The sequence below is a fragment of the Anser brachyrhynchus genome (assembly GCF_964034855.1).
Source record: "Anser brachyrhynchus genome assembly, chromosome: 20".
Classification (NCBI taxonomy): domain Eukaryota; kingdom Metazoa; phylum Chordata; class Aves; order Anseriformes; family Anatidae; genus Anser; species Anser brachyrhynchus.
In genome coordinates this window covers 7,471,647-7,489,518 of record NC_137713.1, presented here as the reverse complement: position 1 = coordinate 7,489,518, position 17,872 = coordinate 7,471,647, and the positions used below count along the sequence as shown (strand labels likewise).

At 47.2% G+C, this 17,872-nt stretch overlaps 2 protein-coding genes across 4 annotated transcripts in view; one reads left to right on the top strand and one right to left on the bottom strand.

Moving 5' to 3' along the window:
• ALKBH4 (alkB homolog 4, lysine demethylase) overlaps nt 1-1,224 on the bottom strand; it is an 8,506-nt gene extending 7,282 nt beyond the window's left edge. The window contains exons 1-2 of one of the 2 annotated variants that reach the window (XM_080563151.1): nt 1,092-1,224; nt 230-427 (exon numbers count right to left, since the gene is read on the bottom strand). In XM_080563151.1, coding sequence (XP_080419277.1) covers nt 230-427; nt 1,092-1,223 — 330 coding nt within the window. In that variant the 5' untranslated portion in view covers nt 1,224. Of the gene's footprint in view, nt 1-229; nt 428-494; nt 826-1,091 lie in introns of those variants that run through there. The other variant, XM_080563152.1, reaches the window with a different exon arrangement.
• LRWD1 (leucine rich repeats and WD repeat domain containing 1) lies at nt 1,195-17,872 on the top strand. 2 transcript variants are annotated; one of them, XM_080563127.1, is made up of 16 exons: nt 1,195-1,328; nt 3,339-3,480; nt 5,652-5,886; nt 6,902-7,021; nt 8,467-8,619; nt 9,841-9,981; nt 10,609-10,950; nt 11,591-11,717; nt 11,964-12,073; nt 12,538-12,745; nt 14,344-14,416; nt 14,504-14,644; nt 15,047-15,144; nt 15,704-15,865; nt 16,477-16,601; nt 17,493-17,872. In XM_080563127.1, exons 2-16 carry the CDS (start codon nt 3,401-3,403, stop codon nt 17,631-17,633), a joined length of 2,256 nt encoding a protein of 751 aa, XP_080419253.1. In that variant the 5' UTR covers nt 1,195-1,328; nt 3,339-3,400; the 3' UTR covers nt 17,634-17,872. The 2 variants fall into 2 exon arrangements, with proteins under 2 accessions (XP_080419253.1, XP_080419254.1); XM_080563128.1 differs by having other exon boundaries at nt 1,200-1,328; nt 3,343-3,480.

The following is a 17,872-nucleotide window of genomic DNA, read 5'->3' as shown; positions in this document are numbered from 1 at the left end:
TAAAGATTGCATGAACTTTGCCTGAACACGCAACATGAAGTACCAATTGTAACTATCCTATACTTCTGCAAGAAGCTGATTTTAATCACAAATAATTCTTAGAATTGATTTCAGAAAAAGCTTCTGAAGAAGAGCTTTTAATGAAATGTGTAAGTGGTTTGGGTTTTGAATGAAATCAACTTTGTTCTTAGATCCCTCTGGAAAAGGAAACATACTTCTAAAGTCAAACCTGTTTCTTTCGGCCAGACTGTGATGGCTTCCATTCATCTCGGTCCATCAGTTCAACCATCTCCGATTCTTCCTCTTCACTAATGAACTCCTCTGTCAAAAACACCCCTGGAAATGGAAATGCCCAGCCAGCAAATTCTGAGTGCTCATTTCCTTTAGCTAAACCTGTTGCTGGACAGTAAGTGAAATTATCTTCTCCCTGTGGAAATAACAATAGAGATGAAAAAATGAGCGGAGGGGGAAACTTATCAAGATAAGGTATTTACCCTGGAACCCATGCTGCTGCACGTGGAACCTGTCTGCACAAGGCTCTTGTAACCACGAGGGACTGCACGGCTGCTTTTTGGGAACAACTCCTGCCTGGGCTGGATGCGCTAACAGCTCCAGCAGTACTACCCTGCTCGAAGCTGCTTTTCTTTCCTGGTAATGTCTTTATCCCGCAAAGACGGGGAAGCACAGATGATCCTCGGTGCCAGGCGTATAAGGAGATTACAAACCCTTTTTTTCTCAGCCCTGCACTGAGGGATAGGGCTCCTCACACCTCTAACCCTCGTCGGAGGAAAGCTGCCCGTAACTGCGAGGCCAGGAGGCCGAGTAACCCACCCCCACCCTGCCTTTTGTTCTCGGGCACGGCTCCACCGGGGCCTGTCCCGGGGGGGGCTCGTCCCGCTCCCGGGGGCTGCTCGGGCCCGGGGGGGGGGCCGCGGCCGGGCCCTGCCTGGGGGCAGCCCCGCGGGGCTCGGGCCTAGCGCGGGGCGACCCGGGGGGAGCAGGGCAGGCCCCCCCCGGCCCTATTGCCCCCCTCCCGGTCCCTCCCGCTCCGCCCCGCCGCCGGCCCCGCCCCGCCGCCCCCTCCCCGGTACCTGCGGGGGCGGAGCGGCCTGCGCGGGCCCCTCGCAGAGCAGGCAGGAGCGGATCCCCTTGCAGCCGCAGCCCGGCCCCGCGCTGCCGCCGCCGGCGGCCGCTTCCTCCCCCTCCATCACCATCATCATCATCACCGTCCCCGCCCGCGGGCTGCGCGTCAGGATACGGCCCCTCGCCGCCCTCCTGCTCTCCTCCTCCGCCCGCTTCTCCCCGCCCGCGGCCCGGCCCGTTTGCAGGTGAGGGGGGCGGCGGGGAGCAGGGGGTCGGAGCCGGAGCCGGGGCCGAGCCGGCGGCGGGGCAGGAGGGCTCGGTGCAGGCCGCGCTGCCGGCCCGGTGGGCTGCTGGAAGCTGGAGAACGGGGGGGGAGCGGACTCGGTTTCCCAGCAGGCCCCGCGGCACCGTGCAGCGCTCCAAGGCTTGGAGGCGCCGCGGGGGCTGCTGGGAGTTGTAGTGCCGTCGCCCATCGCACGCCCCGCGGGGGCGCCTCAGGCCGAGGCCGGCGCCGTTGCCGGCCCTCACGGCGGCCGGGCTCGGGGCGAGCGGGGCGGCGAGGGGACACCGCGAGGCCCGGCCCGCGGCGGGGCCGGCCCCGGCCTCACCTGGGCTCCCAGCCGCCGGCCCGGCCCCGGGCGGTGCCCATCGGGGTCACCTCAGGCCGCCTCTGGATGGAGCCGCGCGGGCAGAGGCGCCCTGCGGGCACCCCCCGTGTCCCCCGTGCCCGTCCCCGGCGGTGGCCGGCGGCGGTGGCCCCCCGGCAGCGGGCCTCGTGCCACGCCGTGGCCCAGGAGCGCGACATGGCGGTGGCGAGGCCGCAGCATGGCAGTGGTGGCGATGCCAGGGTCACCGCTCGTGGCCGGGGCGCAGAGCGAGGGTCCCTCGTCCCCCCGGCACCCGCACGGCTGCAGAGCCAAAGCTAAACTTGTGCTGTTCGCCACATCGTTTGTCCGGCCCGAATTGGCGCTGCCACAGGACCGTGGCCTCGGCGAGGTGCGGCCGTGGGGACGAAGGGCCTGGCACCATGTCACCCTGTGCCCTGCGGCTCCCCCGTGGTGATACGGGAAGCAGATCTGTGCACGATGCCAGCGTAGCCAAGCACAGGGTGATCAGGGCACCCGCAGCCATTGATGCTGAGGTTTTCTTACAGATATTTGAGCTTAGTGGGGTTTGTTGGGTCAGCAGGGAAGGGTTTGGCTTTCACTGACAGCTCTGTTGCTTGAAGGATCAAGCCCTTGAGCAGCTGCTGTTCAAACGCTTCTTTCAGGCTCGATTTTCTTTTTTTTTCCCATATAAAACCATGTAATATTCCATATATAAAGGATTGTCCTTACGGGTTTTAACAAAACATCACCCATGATGGTCCAGGCATTGTAGGCACATTACAGTACTAAAGTCAAGCCTAAGGACTGCTTACGTGTCCCTCATGATTTACCAGACTGGTGTTTAGGCAGAATTGAGACTAACACAAAAAGACAGTAGAGAGCCTGCCTTGGAGCTCTTTTCTCTTTTATTTCCCTCTCTTGAAATCTGTGTCAGAAATAGTGGTGAACCATGAACCAGTAATTTTATGAAGTTGCTTTGGCCTTGTCAGTGTTCCTGTTCTCAATATCTGTATCTGTGTGCACACATAGGACAGAATATATCTGCAACAATGCATGAAAACGTCTGGTAATCACCAATAAGGTACAGAATGCTGCTGTTTCTATTTCCTCAGTGAAGAAACAACGTTACTGAGTGGTGGGTGTTTACATTTCTGGTAATGAATCCAGTGTACCAAAGTTGCAGGGAATCCAGAGGTTGTCAGCCAAGAGTCGGTATCCACCTGGTCAGGCCAGCGAGTGCTCTGTGTCATTTCCTTCAGAGGAAGAAACCCACGACAGGTGTATTTATTCTGACTGTTGCTGTTTGTTTGAAAGCATGTGGGAGTTCTTGGACCAGAGCCTGGTTGCACAGGAAAGGTACACGCTGGGTGAGTGTCCCTGATCCTGAGTGCTGTCACGCTGCAGACAGTTTTCATTTACAGCAAGCCTTTCACTTTATTAGCCAAGGGAGGTAGCACCAATGTTTTGGAGATGGGTTGGGTCAGCGTGTTGGGAGTACGTGCCCAGATTTATAACTATTCCTGGTATTTTCCTTTCAACTGTGAAAAAATGCTACTTCAGAAGCAGCGGCTAACCTCATAACTTTTTTTTTCTCCCTTTTGGAGTCAGTTGCAAAGGACTTGGCCTCATCCCTGTTTGTTTTACCAGGAAGGCTACAAGAAGAGATCCTACAGCTGTGTAGCGATTGCAGCAGCGGGGTGAAGATAAAAATGTCAAAAATTACTACAGAACTTCTTTTGGAAAGAGCGGTTCCAAGATCTACAAGACTACGAAAGATCGAGACACTAAAGTAAGTGCAGACAGGAAAATTCCAGATGAATTCAGCATGGGCAATCCTTTTTCAAGCGTTTTTGCTGAAATAGGAGAGGCCAATTCAAAGTACAGAATTAGAGATGGCATTCTCAATGCAGGGTCAGTGAGCACTGGTGGAACTGCAGCAATTACCACCTCTCTTTACCATACAGGTTTTATCTATGCCACATTCTTTCTGTGAAACTGCTCAGGGCTGGATTCTGATTTCCTAATCCGAAGAAGTGCTCCCTCCCTGCCCCCAAAACAGTTCTGTCCTTGGTAGCAGTTGCTCAGTGTAAATAAGATAATCGCTTCAGGTCTGGACCTAGAGGATTTTCTTAACGTTTCGGCATTATTTTCCTTTTCTTTCCTTTCCCCTCCATCACTTTTTATCTGTTCTACATCCGATTGTATTAGTACCTCAAACATGGCAGAAAGGGAGAATAAACTCTGATACACTTAGAAACCTCTGAAACAGTTTTGTTGGTCAGATCATTAATAGAGGTCATTGAATATAATAAATGTATTTCCAAATGTTTAATACGGTGGAATTTCGCTATTTGCGAACTGGTCACTCCGAGTGACTCAGCTAGCCAATATCTGGCTGGCACCTGCATTGTTTTTGTTGCTGACGTAGGATTTTTGGGTTTCATATGTAGTCTTTAAAGTTATTTCTTTTGTTTTGTCTTGTCATGAAATATTTGTTTTCAGAGAGAAACTCAACAGTATATCCAAAGACTATAGGTCCCAGTAATCTGGGTAACAAAGCGATGGTCAGGTGTTTGAAGTTGTGAGCTTCTACAGGTAGTTTTTTCCATACGGCTTTGTACCATGATTTTGAAGGGTTATATTTCAGAAAGTCCGTTTGGGGAACACTGTGCTTAGTTTCTCCCAGACTTTGTCTGTATCCCAATCCCAACTAATGTTCCTGCTTGAAATCACAGTGACACAACAGTCACACTCAGCTTTTCAGCCAGCTGAATTCTGTTCAGCCTTTCTCATATACTTTGACTGGCTAGTTAGGCTTCTGAGATGGCAAGTGAATGAGATGTGATCTTGCTTTCTAAATTTATTTACCTGTTTTATTAACATTTTGTATATATGTAGAGGGCCTTTTTTTTTTTTAATTAATCATTATAGTTGGATATTCTGTTTGTTAAAGGAACTCAGGCTTACATTCTCAAGAGACCCTGGCCGTCAGTGCTGAAAGTTCCCTTTGGAGTTCAGCTCAATGGTCTAATCAGATCTAAATGATCTTCCTTATGCAGTTTTCTGTTTCTCACAGAGAAGGGATATTTTTTTCTCCCTTCACAAATACTGTATCACTTCCATATCCAAGCACAAAATGCTTTAATTTTGGTTGCAGCATTGTGATTTCTTAGGTAGATTTGCATACTTGCCAGTGGAATTATTTGGAGCAAAACTTGCTGTGAAAGAAATGGAAAAATCACTTTTTTTGGATGAATTTCGTTCTTAAAAACCACCTAAATGATTTGGGAACCTACTCTATGCATGCTCTGAGCTTACTTGTAATGCAGAAAAGTTTTAAGCCAGATGAGCAAACCGATCCGATTTGCCATATGGATGTGAGAGTGCAAGTGTCAACATGAAGGGAGGGGAGCACAGGACCAGCCTTTTTGGGAGCCCTGCAGTCTTGTAGTGCTTACGCTGGTTGTGACACTGTGATTTCTGTAAGGGAGGGAAATAATGAATCTAGAGCATTTTATGGAGAATATAGACCGATGGCCTAGTGAAAAAGTATCTTGTATTGTCACAGCTTGTTTTGTTGAATTTACATTGCAAAGGAATAGAATACCAAAACTGTTAGAGACTTAGTAATTTTTCTATGTACAAGAACATTTTTGGTAATTCACTGCTGATAATCAGCTCTGTTACCCATAGGAAATTGATCTGAATTGCAGGTTAATTGTACCACAAATACTTCAGCAGACTCTGATCATGCCTGTTAGCTCAGACATATCATCTTTTCCATATCGGCATGTCTGCAGTCCAGAATGCTGCAGGCAAGAAAAAGCAGATTTGGTCAGATTTACCCAGTGAGCTGTGCTAGGCTGAGAGGTGCCGCAAGGTATGGCCTTGTGCCTTGTGAAAGTCAGCACTCGTTTTTCCAGTGAAATGCAGGTAGTTCATGTTCTCTTTTTCTTTCAGCCTGTCCAAGCTGCAGTTGAAGACTGGAGACTTAGACCCGCGTCTGTTTTCCCGTCTGAGGCACCTGCAGAAACTAGATCTCTCCGATAATTTATTGGACAAATTTCCCAACAGTCTAACCCTGCCTGATCTGCGTGTCCTAAACTGCAACAACAACCAGCTGGAAGATGTAACTGCTCTGAAACAGTTCCCTCTGCTTGAGGAGCTCACTTATGAGAACAATGTGTACTTGACAGTGAGTTACTTCCCATTCGTACAAGCTGTTAAATAGAGGGGGCAATAAATAGCAATTACGCCTAGTTCTTATATATTATTCTTAGGCAGCAAGTGAGGATATCTTAGAAAGTAATTAGTTCTTCTGCTCATCTTAACCAATTTGTGCCACAATTTCCCAATCTGCAGAAGTGACTTGTCCAATACTACTCAGAGGTGAAAAATCTTGAATCTCCTGATTCTCCAGGCCAGAGTCCCACCTTGATTTGCTTTTCAGACAGGATGTCTTTTGTTCATGCTCGTGTAGAGCTTCAGTGGTGTAAAATTTAGTAACAACTGTGTAGAAATGTACTCCTCCTTATACATTAGTTTTAGTGCACCTGGTGGTGCTGCTTGTCCAGCAGATTTGGTCCTGTGATGAAGAGTTAAACTTGTTCCTGATTTGTCCCAAGAGGCTTTACTGACTGTACGGAGAGCTGAGTCTCTCAGTTTAGGCATCTGAAACTGCAGTTTTCCATGTGCTTTAAACTGGCATCAGCCACCTCTGGTGTCCCCAGGTGTTTGTTTGCTGTTGCATGCTGGCAGAAGTGTACGTGCAGCTGTATGGTGAACAGAACTGGGGGACTGCTCGGGCCTAAAACTCCCCTGACCCGAAGAAATCCTGCTGGTATTTACTTACTTCAGAGGCCTTCCTCTGTATTAGATGTTCAGAGTTAAAGGCTGTGAACAGAACTCCGTGCCTTGCACGCAGGACAGAGCCTAGTTTCACCACCACCACCTTGTGTTGGATGTCCGGTACTGCAGAAGGCGAGGCAGTTTTTTTGTCTGTGTTGCTGAAGATCCCAATTTACAGTAGAACTTACAAGTAAAAGTTGGTATTTGTGTCGGAAATGCTGAGAAGATTTTATGAAATGTCCTTTCCTGAGTAAATACATTCTGCTACTTCTTGGCTGTATTTTAATAAAGAACAGTGGACATACAACTGAAGCAAGTAGCATGTGTACGGTTATTGTGACTCTAATGTCTTCTCCTTCTAGCTCAACGATGATTATAAAGTGATGTTTCTTTTGCAAAATCTTCGGCTACTGAATGGCAAGGATATAACCAAACTGGCTAATCATGTGAGGCGGGTCAATAGTCGTAAGCTCACCAGCAAGGTAAGATGTGTGGTGTTTTCTGCATCTGTGAACACCTGAGAAGTACTTAAATACTTTGCCACAGTATGGGCTGTGTTGTAAATACCTCATTACTGCTTTCTCTGATCACTGCTTGCATTTGCTCTGCTTGTTCTGTGTTGGCAACTTCTGCCTTCAGCTTCAATCAGTGTGAGGCCTTATTCTGGGTTTCTGTAGCACTGCCATGCTGACTCTGTTGGTGCACCAGGGCTGCAAAACCAGCAGGAACTGACAACCAGAGAATTCTTGTTTAGCAAAGAGGATTTGTCAGGAGTGTTACACAGGAGCAGGACTGACACGGTCTGTATATGAGCCATCGGTTTTCTAGGTCACTCAGTTGCTGTTCAGAAAAAAGGGAGAAACCTGGTGCTGATATAACAGCTGCATATACCTCTCCGTCTAACTGATGTTACTGTCCTGGCTCCAGGACTGGGGAGCTGAGAGACAGGCTCAGGATAATCCTGAGTTTTCCAGCATGCACCAGGAACAAGGATTTGTCCTTTGTTTTTCCACTCTGTGTTTGGAGCTGTACTTTCACTTACATGCACCGTAGTTCAGCTCTTGACAGATTCTCCCTGCAAAGCGTGCTGTGATCTGGAGCACACATATTGTTTTATTGAAAAAGGTGTTTTGTTTTGTTTTGTTTTGTTTTGTGCAGTCCAGCTCTTACTATCTGTATTCTAGTTAGCTGATCTTGTTAATTCCTATTTGTGTAGCAGTGGTGGAGAGATCAAATACTGAAGTCTGTGAAGGCTTACTGTGCTAAGTTGTCTGTGTAATGCCTTGCACTCCAAAAGGTCTTGGTGAGGGCTGCTCAGCCTCTCATCCTCCAGGCAACTGGGCATGCTTGGCTGTTGGAATGGTTAGTAATGAGACACCAAATGCTCCCCCGTGCTGTTCATTTTGTGCTGGTAGCTGTGCCCCAGATAGCTTTTCCTGATGTTACAGAATTGTACCTGGCTGCCCAGTTACTGCTGCTGTGTATAAACATAGGCTGCATTTTGTTAAATCTAAATATCTTTATCTATAAGTGGTAATGGTGTGTATACCGGTCATGCTCATGAACTACAGGAAAACTCCCCATTATCCTCTGCCTTTTATAAATAGTTATGTGCCAGGTACTCCCTGTCAGTAGAGCACAGTGTGAGACTTCTTCAGACCACTTGCTGTGGAGCTAGAGGCATGAAATCAGGTGTTGGTTCACATTGACAGTATCTTCTTAGCCACACAAGCTTGGGTCAGAGGGACTGTGTTTCCTGCTAGCTGAAGTTGTGATTTGAACACCGATCAAATTGAAGCAATACCATCATGTAGCTAGCGGAGCCTCAGGGTTGGTAACTTCTTAGGTGTTTTCACAAGTACTGTTTTGCTTTTCTGCTCTGGTTTCCTGTAGTGTTTTGTTGAACAAACCCAGTCTTTCTGCCTAGGTTACCGCTCACTGGAAAAAATTCTTCCGTGACCAGCTTCCTGAGAAGTATACAGCTGAGCAAGTGAAGTCCATCAAGAAGAAGTTCCTGAAGTCAGTACAAACTAATGTAGTATACGGGCCCAGCTCACTCAGTGAATTCACCCGCTGGCGGGTAAGTTCCATTTCACTCAGTCTTGTTTTTCAGGCAAGGACTCTACATTCTGAGCAGATTTGGTTAAAATGCTGTGTGGGTTTGAGTTCAGGGGACTTTTTCCAGAGGCGTGATACCACTTTTTCTGCTTTTCTTTTCTGGTTTGTTAGGCACTTACAGGAGCACTGACACCAAATGTGCACCAAGATGCGATGACTGTCATTAGACATTGTTTTTTTAATTCATAAGCAATGATGATACTTTTACTAATTGACAAGACTGCAGCATCCTTAGTGCTTAATTATTTGCAAACAGCAAATCACTCTAATGGCAGCCTTTAGTCTCGATGGAAGGTGCATGAAAGGAGAAAAATTAATGACAGAAGTGTACATACTCCCAGTGTAGAAAGATACTATTCAGTTTATAAAATTAGATTTAATTGAGTGTATATTGGCTTCCATTCCTCCTTTGTCTTGTGTTATTGCTGAGCTGTTGTTTTCTCAAACACATACCCTAGAAATGCAAGACAAAGTGAAGTTCTTGGATCACATAGCGTAGATCTAGCCAGCAATGCAAGCCACCACTGATGTCATATGTGGCGGTGAAAAGTCCAGTCCAGCAGGCTGTTTTTTTTTTTTTTTTTTTTTTTTTTACCCGACTTGATGCACTACAGGGTGGTGGTTGTCTCCAGGAGTCACTGTAATCACTCATTTCCAGTGCAGATCTGCCCCAGGCCATTTGCAGCGTCCAGGTCTTCTGCACAGTTGATCAGAGAGGCATGGTGCTGGTGCACCAGTCTTCCATGTTTCAGTGTGATCATGATTTCATTGGGTTCCTTTGTGACTGCATGTGCTTTCCTGAAGGGACAGCCTCACCCTTCGCGTTTGTCCCTCTCTCTACGTGGTGGTAACTCTATCTGGCTGCTGTCGATCAGAGCTGAAGTGCTGTGGACTGAGTATGTCTGCACTCCAGCCTCTGAACGACCACCCTTTGAGGTCAGACCGAAGCACACTGTAGAGAGGCAGTGTGAGGAACCTCTTTGCTCTCCCAGATCTGTCTGTAGAGGACTCGGCCTGCCTGGCTGTCAGCTGGCAGTTACCCCATCGCTTGTGAAATTCACGTGGAATAGTGGAAGCAGATACTAAAAATCCAGCAAACCAGCTCTTGTCATTACACATCACAGTTTGACTGCTGCTGCATTTTGTCTTTTTTTTTGTACATATCAACTTATTTGCTTCTAAGGTGAAAATGATTGCAGAAGAGTTTCTGTCTTACTCACTGGGTCTGGAGTTAAACACAGATACTGAAACAGAGGAAAAGATGGATGAAAATGAGGAAGAAAGTGCAGAAGGCCCCAAGGAAGATGCAGAAGATGTGGGTAAGGTAGGTGATCTTCCATTTACATTAACAATTCCTTTTTTTTCCTTTTTTTTTTTTTTTTAACAAACTAAGTAGCACTTGTCAGTTTACATGTATGGTGCTGTGGTAACTGGAGGGGCAGTCTCAGGCTCCAGCCTGTACTCAACAGCTGAGGCTTATTCTTTATGGCCAGACTGAAGCTTTCCCAGCAATGAGAAGGTTGGGTTGCTATCCGAGAGGAGAGAGCTTCTCCATTCATAGGAGACCCAAAACATTTCATGAGTGTAGACCTACCCACTCCACCCATCCTTTTGGGAAGGGATATTTTTAATGAGAGAACTGAGCTGATACATGGCTGGATTGTGATGGTGCTTGCCCTGTTTGAAATGACTTCAGACTAGTCCATGGGCCAGATTTGTTTTTCCATGTCGTATGAAAATCGCAGGTAACTGGGGCAAGGGAAGCAAGTTGAAAATCAGACTGTCATTAGCCTCTAGGAACTCTGCAACTCTGGGCTTTCTTGATTCTTAGAACCTAGTCTGTGACTGTGGGAGGGTACTGGCATTTGAATAAAGAATCTCTCTTACTTGTAATCTGCATGTCTTGGGGAAGGTAGAAATCTTCTGCAGAAACTGACAACATGCCTTACAGGTCGTGGTAACGCCCAGGAAGAGGAAAAGAAATCATTCCAAATCAGGCTCTGGAAACAAGAGATCCAGGTCCCAGGCAAACACTGAGAAGGAGGCTGTACTTAATCCCAAAAAGTCCAGTCAAGTGCAGGATGACCCAGCTCCTGATAAAGCAAGAGCATCGAACCAGCCAGCCAAAGAGGCAATCCCTGATCAGGAAGCTGAAGGGACACAAAAGAATGGAGAGCAGTTTCCCAGGGGGCAAAGCAACAGAAGATCCAGCCAGCTGACAGGGGAACAGAAAAGCCAGGAACAGGACAACGGGGTTGTTAACTTGACCCCAATAAAGAACTCCAAGGGCAAGGTATGTTCACCAGCCTTCTCGGGCCAGGCTTTCAGCCTCTTGGTTTAGTGGGAAGAGCCATATTCAGATTTCAGCAGAGCTCGACAGATCTTGGAGCTCATGATTGGCCAGATATGTTGTGAGTTATAGTTTTGTTCTGTGTTTTTTTTTTTGTTTGTTTGTTTTAAATCTCTCAGAGGTGTCAGGGAAGCACCCCCCCCCCCCTGAAGACAGTGAATTCCCTGCAAGGGATGGATGGACCAGCGCTCTGAGGTGGTGCACTGAAAGCCTGTTCTTAGAAATGGGACTGTCATGACTTGCTCTCAGGTCAAACTGATGGCTGCATGGGGGAAGGTGTTTCCCTCTCAGCTCCAACCAGTGGGGATCTAAAGGGTTTTTCACATTTCTCTGCAGCAGAATATGAAGGTCAATGCTGGGGTCTGATGGGCACATCTTTTCTCCTTGCTGTTTTGGGAGTCTTGAGCACTGGTGGCACCTTAGCCTCTCCTGTTCTCTGTAGCACAGAAGGGCTGAAAATACTTTGGTTTAACTGGAATTACTGTGTTCAGTAGAGGGTTCTGCCAAGGCAATCACAGGCATGCCGTTCAGACAAACCACTGTCAGGGGAATGAATTGTCTAAATGTGGATGGTTTATTGTAGGAGGATGTCAGTGCAGAGCCATTGCATTTTCTCCAGTGTCACAGTAAAGGCAACAGCCGTGAGGATTTTAAAACGCAGCTCTGGTCCTGTGTCTTCGAGCCATTGCTAGACTGTGGAGCCAGGAAAGGTGAGCTCTTAAAGAGGTTTGCAGGATTTCCAGAACCACCTGGCTCTGGAATCCCAGCGGACTCCATGCGTTAGACCCCAGCTTCTTCAAGCTGTAGTCTCCGATGTCAGGATGAGACTTGCGTACACACTTCTTCTTTGACTTTGAAAACAGGAGTCTGGGAGAGCACCAGGCAGTGATAAACTGCAGTCTTCATGTGTTATCCGTGAACCTGGGAACTCCTCACCTATTCTTTTCATCTTTCAGATCCCATTGTGGGCTCCTCCAGAACTGTGGCAACGTGTGGAGGGGAATCTGTCTGTCTGATTGACTGTGAAACAGGGATGGTGCTGAAAAAATATAAGGTGGCTACAGAGGTATGTTGCAAATAGGAACAGTAGAATTAGATGGGAATACCATAATCCATTGTAATTCCATAGGTATATACATGTTATAAACAATTCTGAAAGAGAGTTACAAGCATTAGTGTGGACAGGTCTCAAAAGGCTCAAGATAGATAGTGAACATTTCTTGCTTGTCGTTTTAGCCTTTTTTTCTTTTATTTTTATTAGTTTAAAATATTATTCCGCGTCTTTTCTTCACAAAGGTGTGTGTGTGTGTGTGTATCCAGGCTGCTAAGAAAGCTTGACAACATGGAGTAACAAACATCCTGTTTCAAAAAATTGTGTTCTTCGGAAGGTTTTTTGAGGTACAATGTTCGGGATTGGATAACCATGTAGTTTCACCTGGATTGCTCTGTGACAGTTACCTTTCCTCTGAGCTAAGAGCCATCCTGCCAGCTGTTCTCTTTCATGCTCTTCCTGGTTTCTTTCTGTCCTAGGAGTTTTTCAGTGTTGCGTGGACAACTCTCCCAATGGTAATCAGCGACAGTCGGAAGAAATCTCACAATATCTTGGCAGCTGCAGGGAGGAGAGGGATTGTCAAACTGATTCATGTGGCGGCTGACTTCTGCTACGGAGAAATAAAGGCTCATAAAAAGCCCATTGCTACTGTCTGCTTCAGCCCAACTCGAGAAACTCACCTCTTCAGTAAGTCTCTAGTTCAGAATCTCTTTAGCTTTAGTACCCAATCTAGAAACGGCTGGGCTTCCTGAACAAGGGGAGTTGTCACCAGTGGAGGCAGGTGCGGGTAGGTGAATACAGGGATCACACACACATACACGAAGCATGGCCAGATGTTACACACAGAGTACTGTTAGTCTCGTGTGGCACTAGTCTAGAGAAGTTACGAGTTGTTTCAGCCACAGTCTGACTCTTTAGCTGAGGTGCAGCAGCTCCTGTTTCTCACTCGGTAGCTCCCTGGTACGCCAGCTCTCCGGCTGGCTGTCACGCAGTAACCACAAACCATCCCAGTAGCGGATCCGTTCCGCAGGGACGAGTAAGAAGAATGATAGCCAGAGTGGCGTGCTGGGGGCCAGGCAGCAAATGGTCAGCTAGCAGGGCTCTCTCTCATCAAGCATGGCAACAGGGGCAATGCAGCATGTAACGGCCTGTTAGGTTTCATTTTTTTCCAGTGATCAAAGCTGCATAGTTAATTGCTTTTGAATAAATGAAAGTCTTTTGAGTTCTGTGCCTTATCAGAAATTTCTGTCCAGGTCCTGAGGTGGAAGTGAGCTTTGCCACAGTAGTTCCCGCAGAGGCTTAAGGAGTGGTGGGAAGTGAACCATCATATTACAGGTTGCAGCTGCATTGTTGGGGGTTGTAAAGTAAGCTGCTAGAGTCATTCAGACCACACCTGCACCCCATAGTACATTGTTTTTCTTGCCTACAATTGCTCACATCCTGGACCGGTTAGACTGCTCCATGAGCCATTAAAAGTGAAATTCCTTTAAAGCATGGGCAGCTGTAACGGATGCTTTTCAAGAGTAAGCTCAAGAGTGCAAAAAGCAGAAACCTAAAGGGATCGGGAGGTTGCTACCACATCCACATAATGCTTAGTTGTGAAGGGCTGACTGCCTTGGCAGTGCTGCTCAGGTGTAGACAGCGAGGCTTATTTTATTACATAGAAAAATGTATTGTAATAACCTGAGAATTTTGTATCCCTCTTTGGGGACTGGACACTAACCTGCTTGAGTGATGCCACCTGCTCAGGATCCCAATTACTCTGAGTACTCTGCTAGCCTTGCTACTATTGCGAGTACATCAGCTTGGTGACAAAGGCAGTAAAAGCCTTTTTATTTTACAGTCCCTACCTTACCTAATGGGAGCTGCTGTGGGTGCAAATACACATAAATATGTGGAATACAGTGGAATCTGCCTGAGAGTAGGGACTGGAGCTCACCTTTTCAGTTCAACCAGAACCCATGACCAGAAATGCGACCTTAAATGCGCACTAATTAATGACCTTGTGAAGCCACAACTCAGTAACGGACACCAGGAACCAAACTTCCCTTTAATCTGCTCCTCTTAGCGCACAGGATAAGAATTACTGAATGTGCATGTTTAACAATGTCTGTGAAGTGGTGTTCAGCCAGGAGCTTCTATGACTGCCGCTGTGCTTTAATGAGCTCTCTGATGCCCCAGGCTTAGAGTGTTACAGTCTGTGACACAGGTAGAATTGCCAGCTAGCACAAGAAGAGCCAGATGAGCAGCGGTGTCACTACCTGCTTCTCTTCTGTGTCCCACAGCTGCATCCTATGACAAGCGAATTGCACTCTGGGATATTGGGATTCCAGACTGTGACTACAATTTCAAAGCAAGGTAAAGGTTCAAAAACCAGATGTGGCCAGTCCAGGAGCCTATACCTATCACTTTGCAGCATCACTTAACCGTTCGTTCTCTTTTTAGCCAGCTGCTGGTGCTGGAATCTTTCTCTGTACCATTACGGATTGCCCTGGTCCCCACCTGCCCAGAGCAGTACCTGCTGGCTGGCTGCGAAGAAGGCTGCTTTACCTGGAATATAAAACTGGAAAAGGAACAGAAAAGCAGGTGAGAACCAACAGTTTAGGGGCATATGTTTGCTTTCCATAACGAGAAGAGGTAGTCCTAGCTTTATTTCCAGCTGAGGAGGTCTGAGCAAGGAAAGCAGCATGGCGTACCAAATGTAAAGGAAGCAACATACTCGAACTTCAGGAGTTGGACTTGATGATCCTTATGGGTCCCTTCCAACTCAGGATATTCTATGATTCTATGAAAATAGCAGTCCCTTAAGCAAACAGGCTCCTGCTACATTAAGAAGCCCAGGTAGCCAAAAAACATAAGTTCAAGTGGGAATTCAGCTGCTCTATCAGGCGAGAGACTAACGGATTTCTATCTCTTGGGGTCTGTATCTAAGCAGCCTCCCAGTGCTGCCCTTTCATGACCTGAATCACTTCACCTTTCCTCCCGCAGGCCTTTCGAAGTCATATTCCAGTTTCCTGATGAGGAGGGAGAAATGACGACATCTCACAGGGTTGACGGTTTGGCTTTTCTAAATGATGATGTTGTAGGTGAGTGTAAGCACAATCGCCAGATCCACAAAAACAATCAAGTGCCTCAGTGGGGAATGATGAAGCAGAGGGAGTGAAGGGAGTGCAGCTAACACTTTGTCGATTCTTGAGGGCTACGCTGAATGGCGTTGCCTCTTTCCATAAAATATGGTTGGTCATGTTTGAGCAGAGATGGAAAAAAGACAGACTCATCACAGAGAGAAAACTTTGCTTAGCAGCGCTGAAGTGGAAGGGAAGAGAGCCCCTTTGTGTTTAAGGGCTGGTGGAAGCAGCAGTTCTTTGCAGAGGATTTGGGGTTCCTACATCTCAGAGGCTCCTAAAAGCATGGAGTGGGTCTTTCTGAATAGCCTGTGCTTGTTCCACAGTTTGGGAACCACGTGGAACAGACTCCCTCTGAAGCCTCAAATTATCTAGAAATAAGGTAAAGGAACTGGAAATAGTTGCTGCTGCTATCAGGTCGTGTGTCTTAAAAGCCACCTTCTGGGTGTACCACCTTCCCCAGCTGTTCTGAAGCACTGCACTCCTCAGCAACTGACAGTCTTCCATCTTCCTTCCCTAGCTTCCAAGAGCTCCAAACCAGGGTGCATATACTTATGGAGCTGGAGTCGGTCTTTTGACACAAAGGGGAAAGGATGCCAGCGGACGGTATCTGCAGTTATTCTGGCTGAGCTGGAGTGGTCCACAACAGACTTGTCCTATCTCACGCTCAGCACCTGCCCAGGTAGGCAGCACCCTTCCTCAGCACAAGCGGCGAGGCCGTGCCAGTCGCTTCAGCAGGGGCAGCCACACTGGTCAAGATTTACTTTGCACAGTTGTAAATGCCTCCCCTCCCACCCTGTAGTTGCAGGCAGAGGGCTGGATTTCATTCCCAGGCCAAGAGAGCTCACCTGGCTTGCTGCCTTCGCACGACAAGAGCTCATAGCATGCAGTGCTGCAGCTAGCAGACAGGCACCAGTTGCATATAAACACAAGACTGTTCCCTGGTTGTTAGAGGCAGAGGTGCTCTGCCCTGACACGATATAACATGTCGTAATGCAGCTTAGGACCAACAAGGAGTAAAGAAACTCTGAGCCCCAATTTTCATACCTAAAAATACTAACTAAAGTCAGAAGAAATCACTTATTACTGGCTTTTCTCTACTACATTAAGATAATTTTCTCTTAATAAATTGAGGTTTTCTCCAGAGCTAGGGATCTGAGTTATTGTGTGCCAGGAAGAATTTTGCTGAAGTGACGGGGATGCTACACACCAGCCTGTGTAAAGCCTCACCTTAGAGAAGAGGGGCCTCTCAGCTCCACTCTAGTTTTCCAGCTTCTTCTTTTGGTCTTACAGCAAAAGAGCACGTGTTCTGTGGTGATGAGAAAGGAAGCGTGTGGATATACAACCTCTCAAACTACACCACAGCTTGGAGCTCTGCAAAGGGAAAGCGTTCAGACAAAAGAATCCCTCCCACACAGGTAGGTCTCATTTATCTGCTGCGACTGAGCTGCGCCTCCCTTCGTCCCAGGGGCACCCCTCGAGTTTCTTGAGCACCTTTACACCAGACCAGGCCTAGTATTTTCCCTGCTTTTAATTAGTTGTGAATGTTAGATAACCTCCAGAGCGTGACCAAGGCCACCTCAAATCTCACACAAACAATTGTGGCAGGAATTACGAGCTGTAAAGCAAGTCTGGTCACGCCCGTGTTCTCCAGCTTGACAGCTTCTCATAGCAAAAGGCCTCTCTGGAAAAAAACGGGTGGTTAACCCGTACATCCCAACGCCACGGGCTGTTCCTGCACCCCGTTAACTGGCAGGCAGCTGCTATTTCCCTGCCTGGCTGAGGGGAGGGTAAGTGCAGCAGCTGCTCCCCAGCAAAACTGCACGCAGGAAAGGGCAAGCTCCTTGCATTTGGTCTTGCCCCCCTCTTGCTCCCTGGCCTTTGAAAACAGCCGTGTTTTGGTTGAATGCTGTTCCCTCACAGATAAAACTGAATGGACTATAGCACAAACAGCCAGAGGCTGTGAGTCAAGCATGGTCTTGAGCTGTAACAGTATGTAAGTACGATGTGACGTAGTGCTCTATAAACTTTGCAAACGTACTGCTCAAATCAAAAGTCAGTTCCTCCAGGAGTGAGAGGTAGCCGCTTTCAACTCTTCCATTCTGATTTTAAGTCCTTCTGCATTAAACCCTGGTCCTTTGGGAGGACTAGCATAAAGGTGCACCCTGTGAAAGTGGAAGAACCCTTTTATTCAGCTCCCCCATGTTGGCAGGGACACGAGAGCACTCTGTTCTGGACCATCATCAGTATCATCCAGGTTGCAGAGACAATACCCTTCCTTTTCTACACAAACTCTGTTCTCCTCATAGATTCTCAAGTGGCCAGAGCTTCAATCAAATGGGGACCATCTGAGTGAAATCCTCATAAACAATGTGATAACAGACCCTACTTTCACTTACCTTGTTGCTCTAACTAGTGTGAACATAACAGCAATTTGGAAGAAGTCATAGTTACTTGTACCTGAATTTCATTCCCGTGCTTTGAAATAGTGCAGTATTAGTGACTGTTACCCATGTAATCATAAAGTTTTCTAGACCAGCTATTACATGCAAAAGAAAAAAAGGTAAGAGTTTGTTAAACCCATCAAGTCATTGTAAACATCCAGTTTCTTTTACCGTAAGTTCTCACAATTTGTGCATTTGTTTTATAGAAATTACACTTAATAAAACAAAATGCAGATCTGTTGGCA

What these genes read in the sequence shown, in the direction of transcription:
- LRWD1 (XM_080563127.1), top strand. Translation starts at nt 3,401, where the DNA reads ATGTCAAAAATTACTACAGAACTTCTTTTGGAAAGAGCGGTTCCAAGA. An exon ending in GTGAATTCACCCGCTGGCGG is followed by an intron (nt 8,620 to 9,840) that starts GTAAGTTCCATT and finishes TTTGCTTCTAAG; the next exon opens with GTGAAAATGATTGCAGAAGA. An exon ending in AGACTGTGGAGCCAGGAAAG is followed by an intron (nt 11,718 to 11,963) that starts GTGAGCTCTTAA and finishes TTCATCTTTCAG; the next exon opens with ATCCCATTGTGGGCTCCTCC.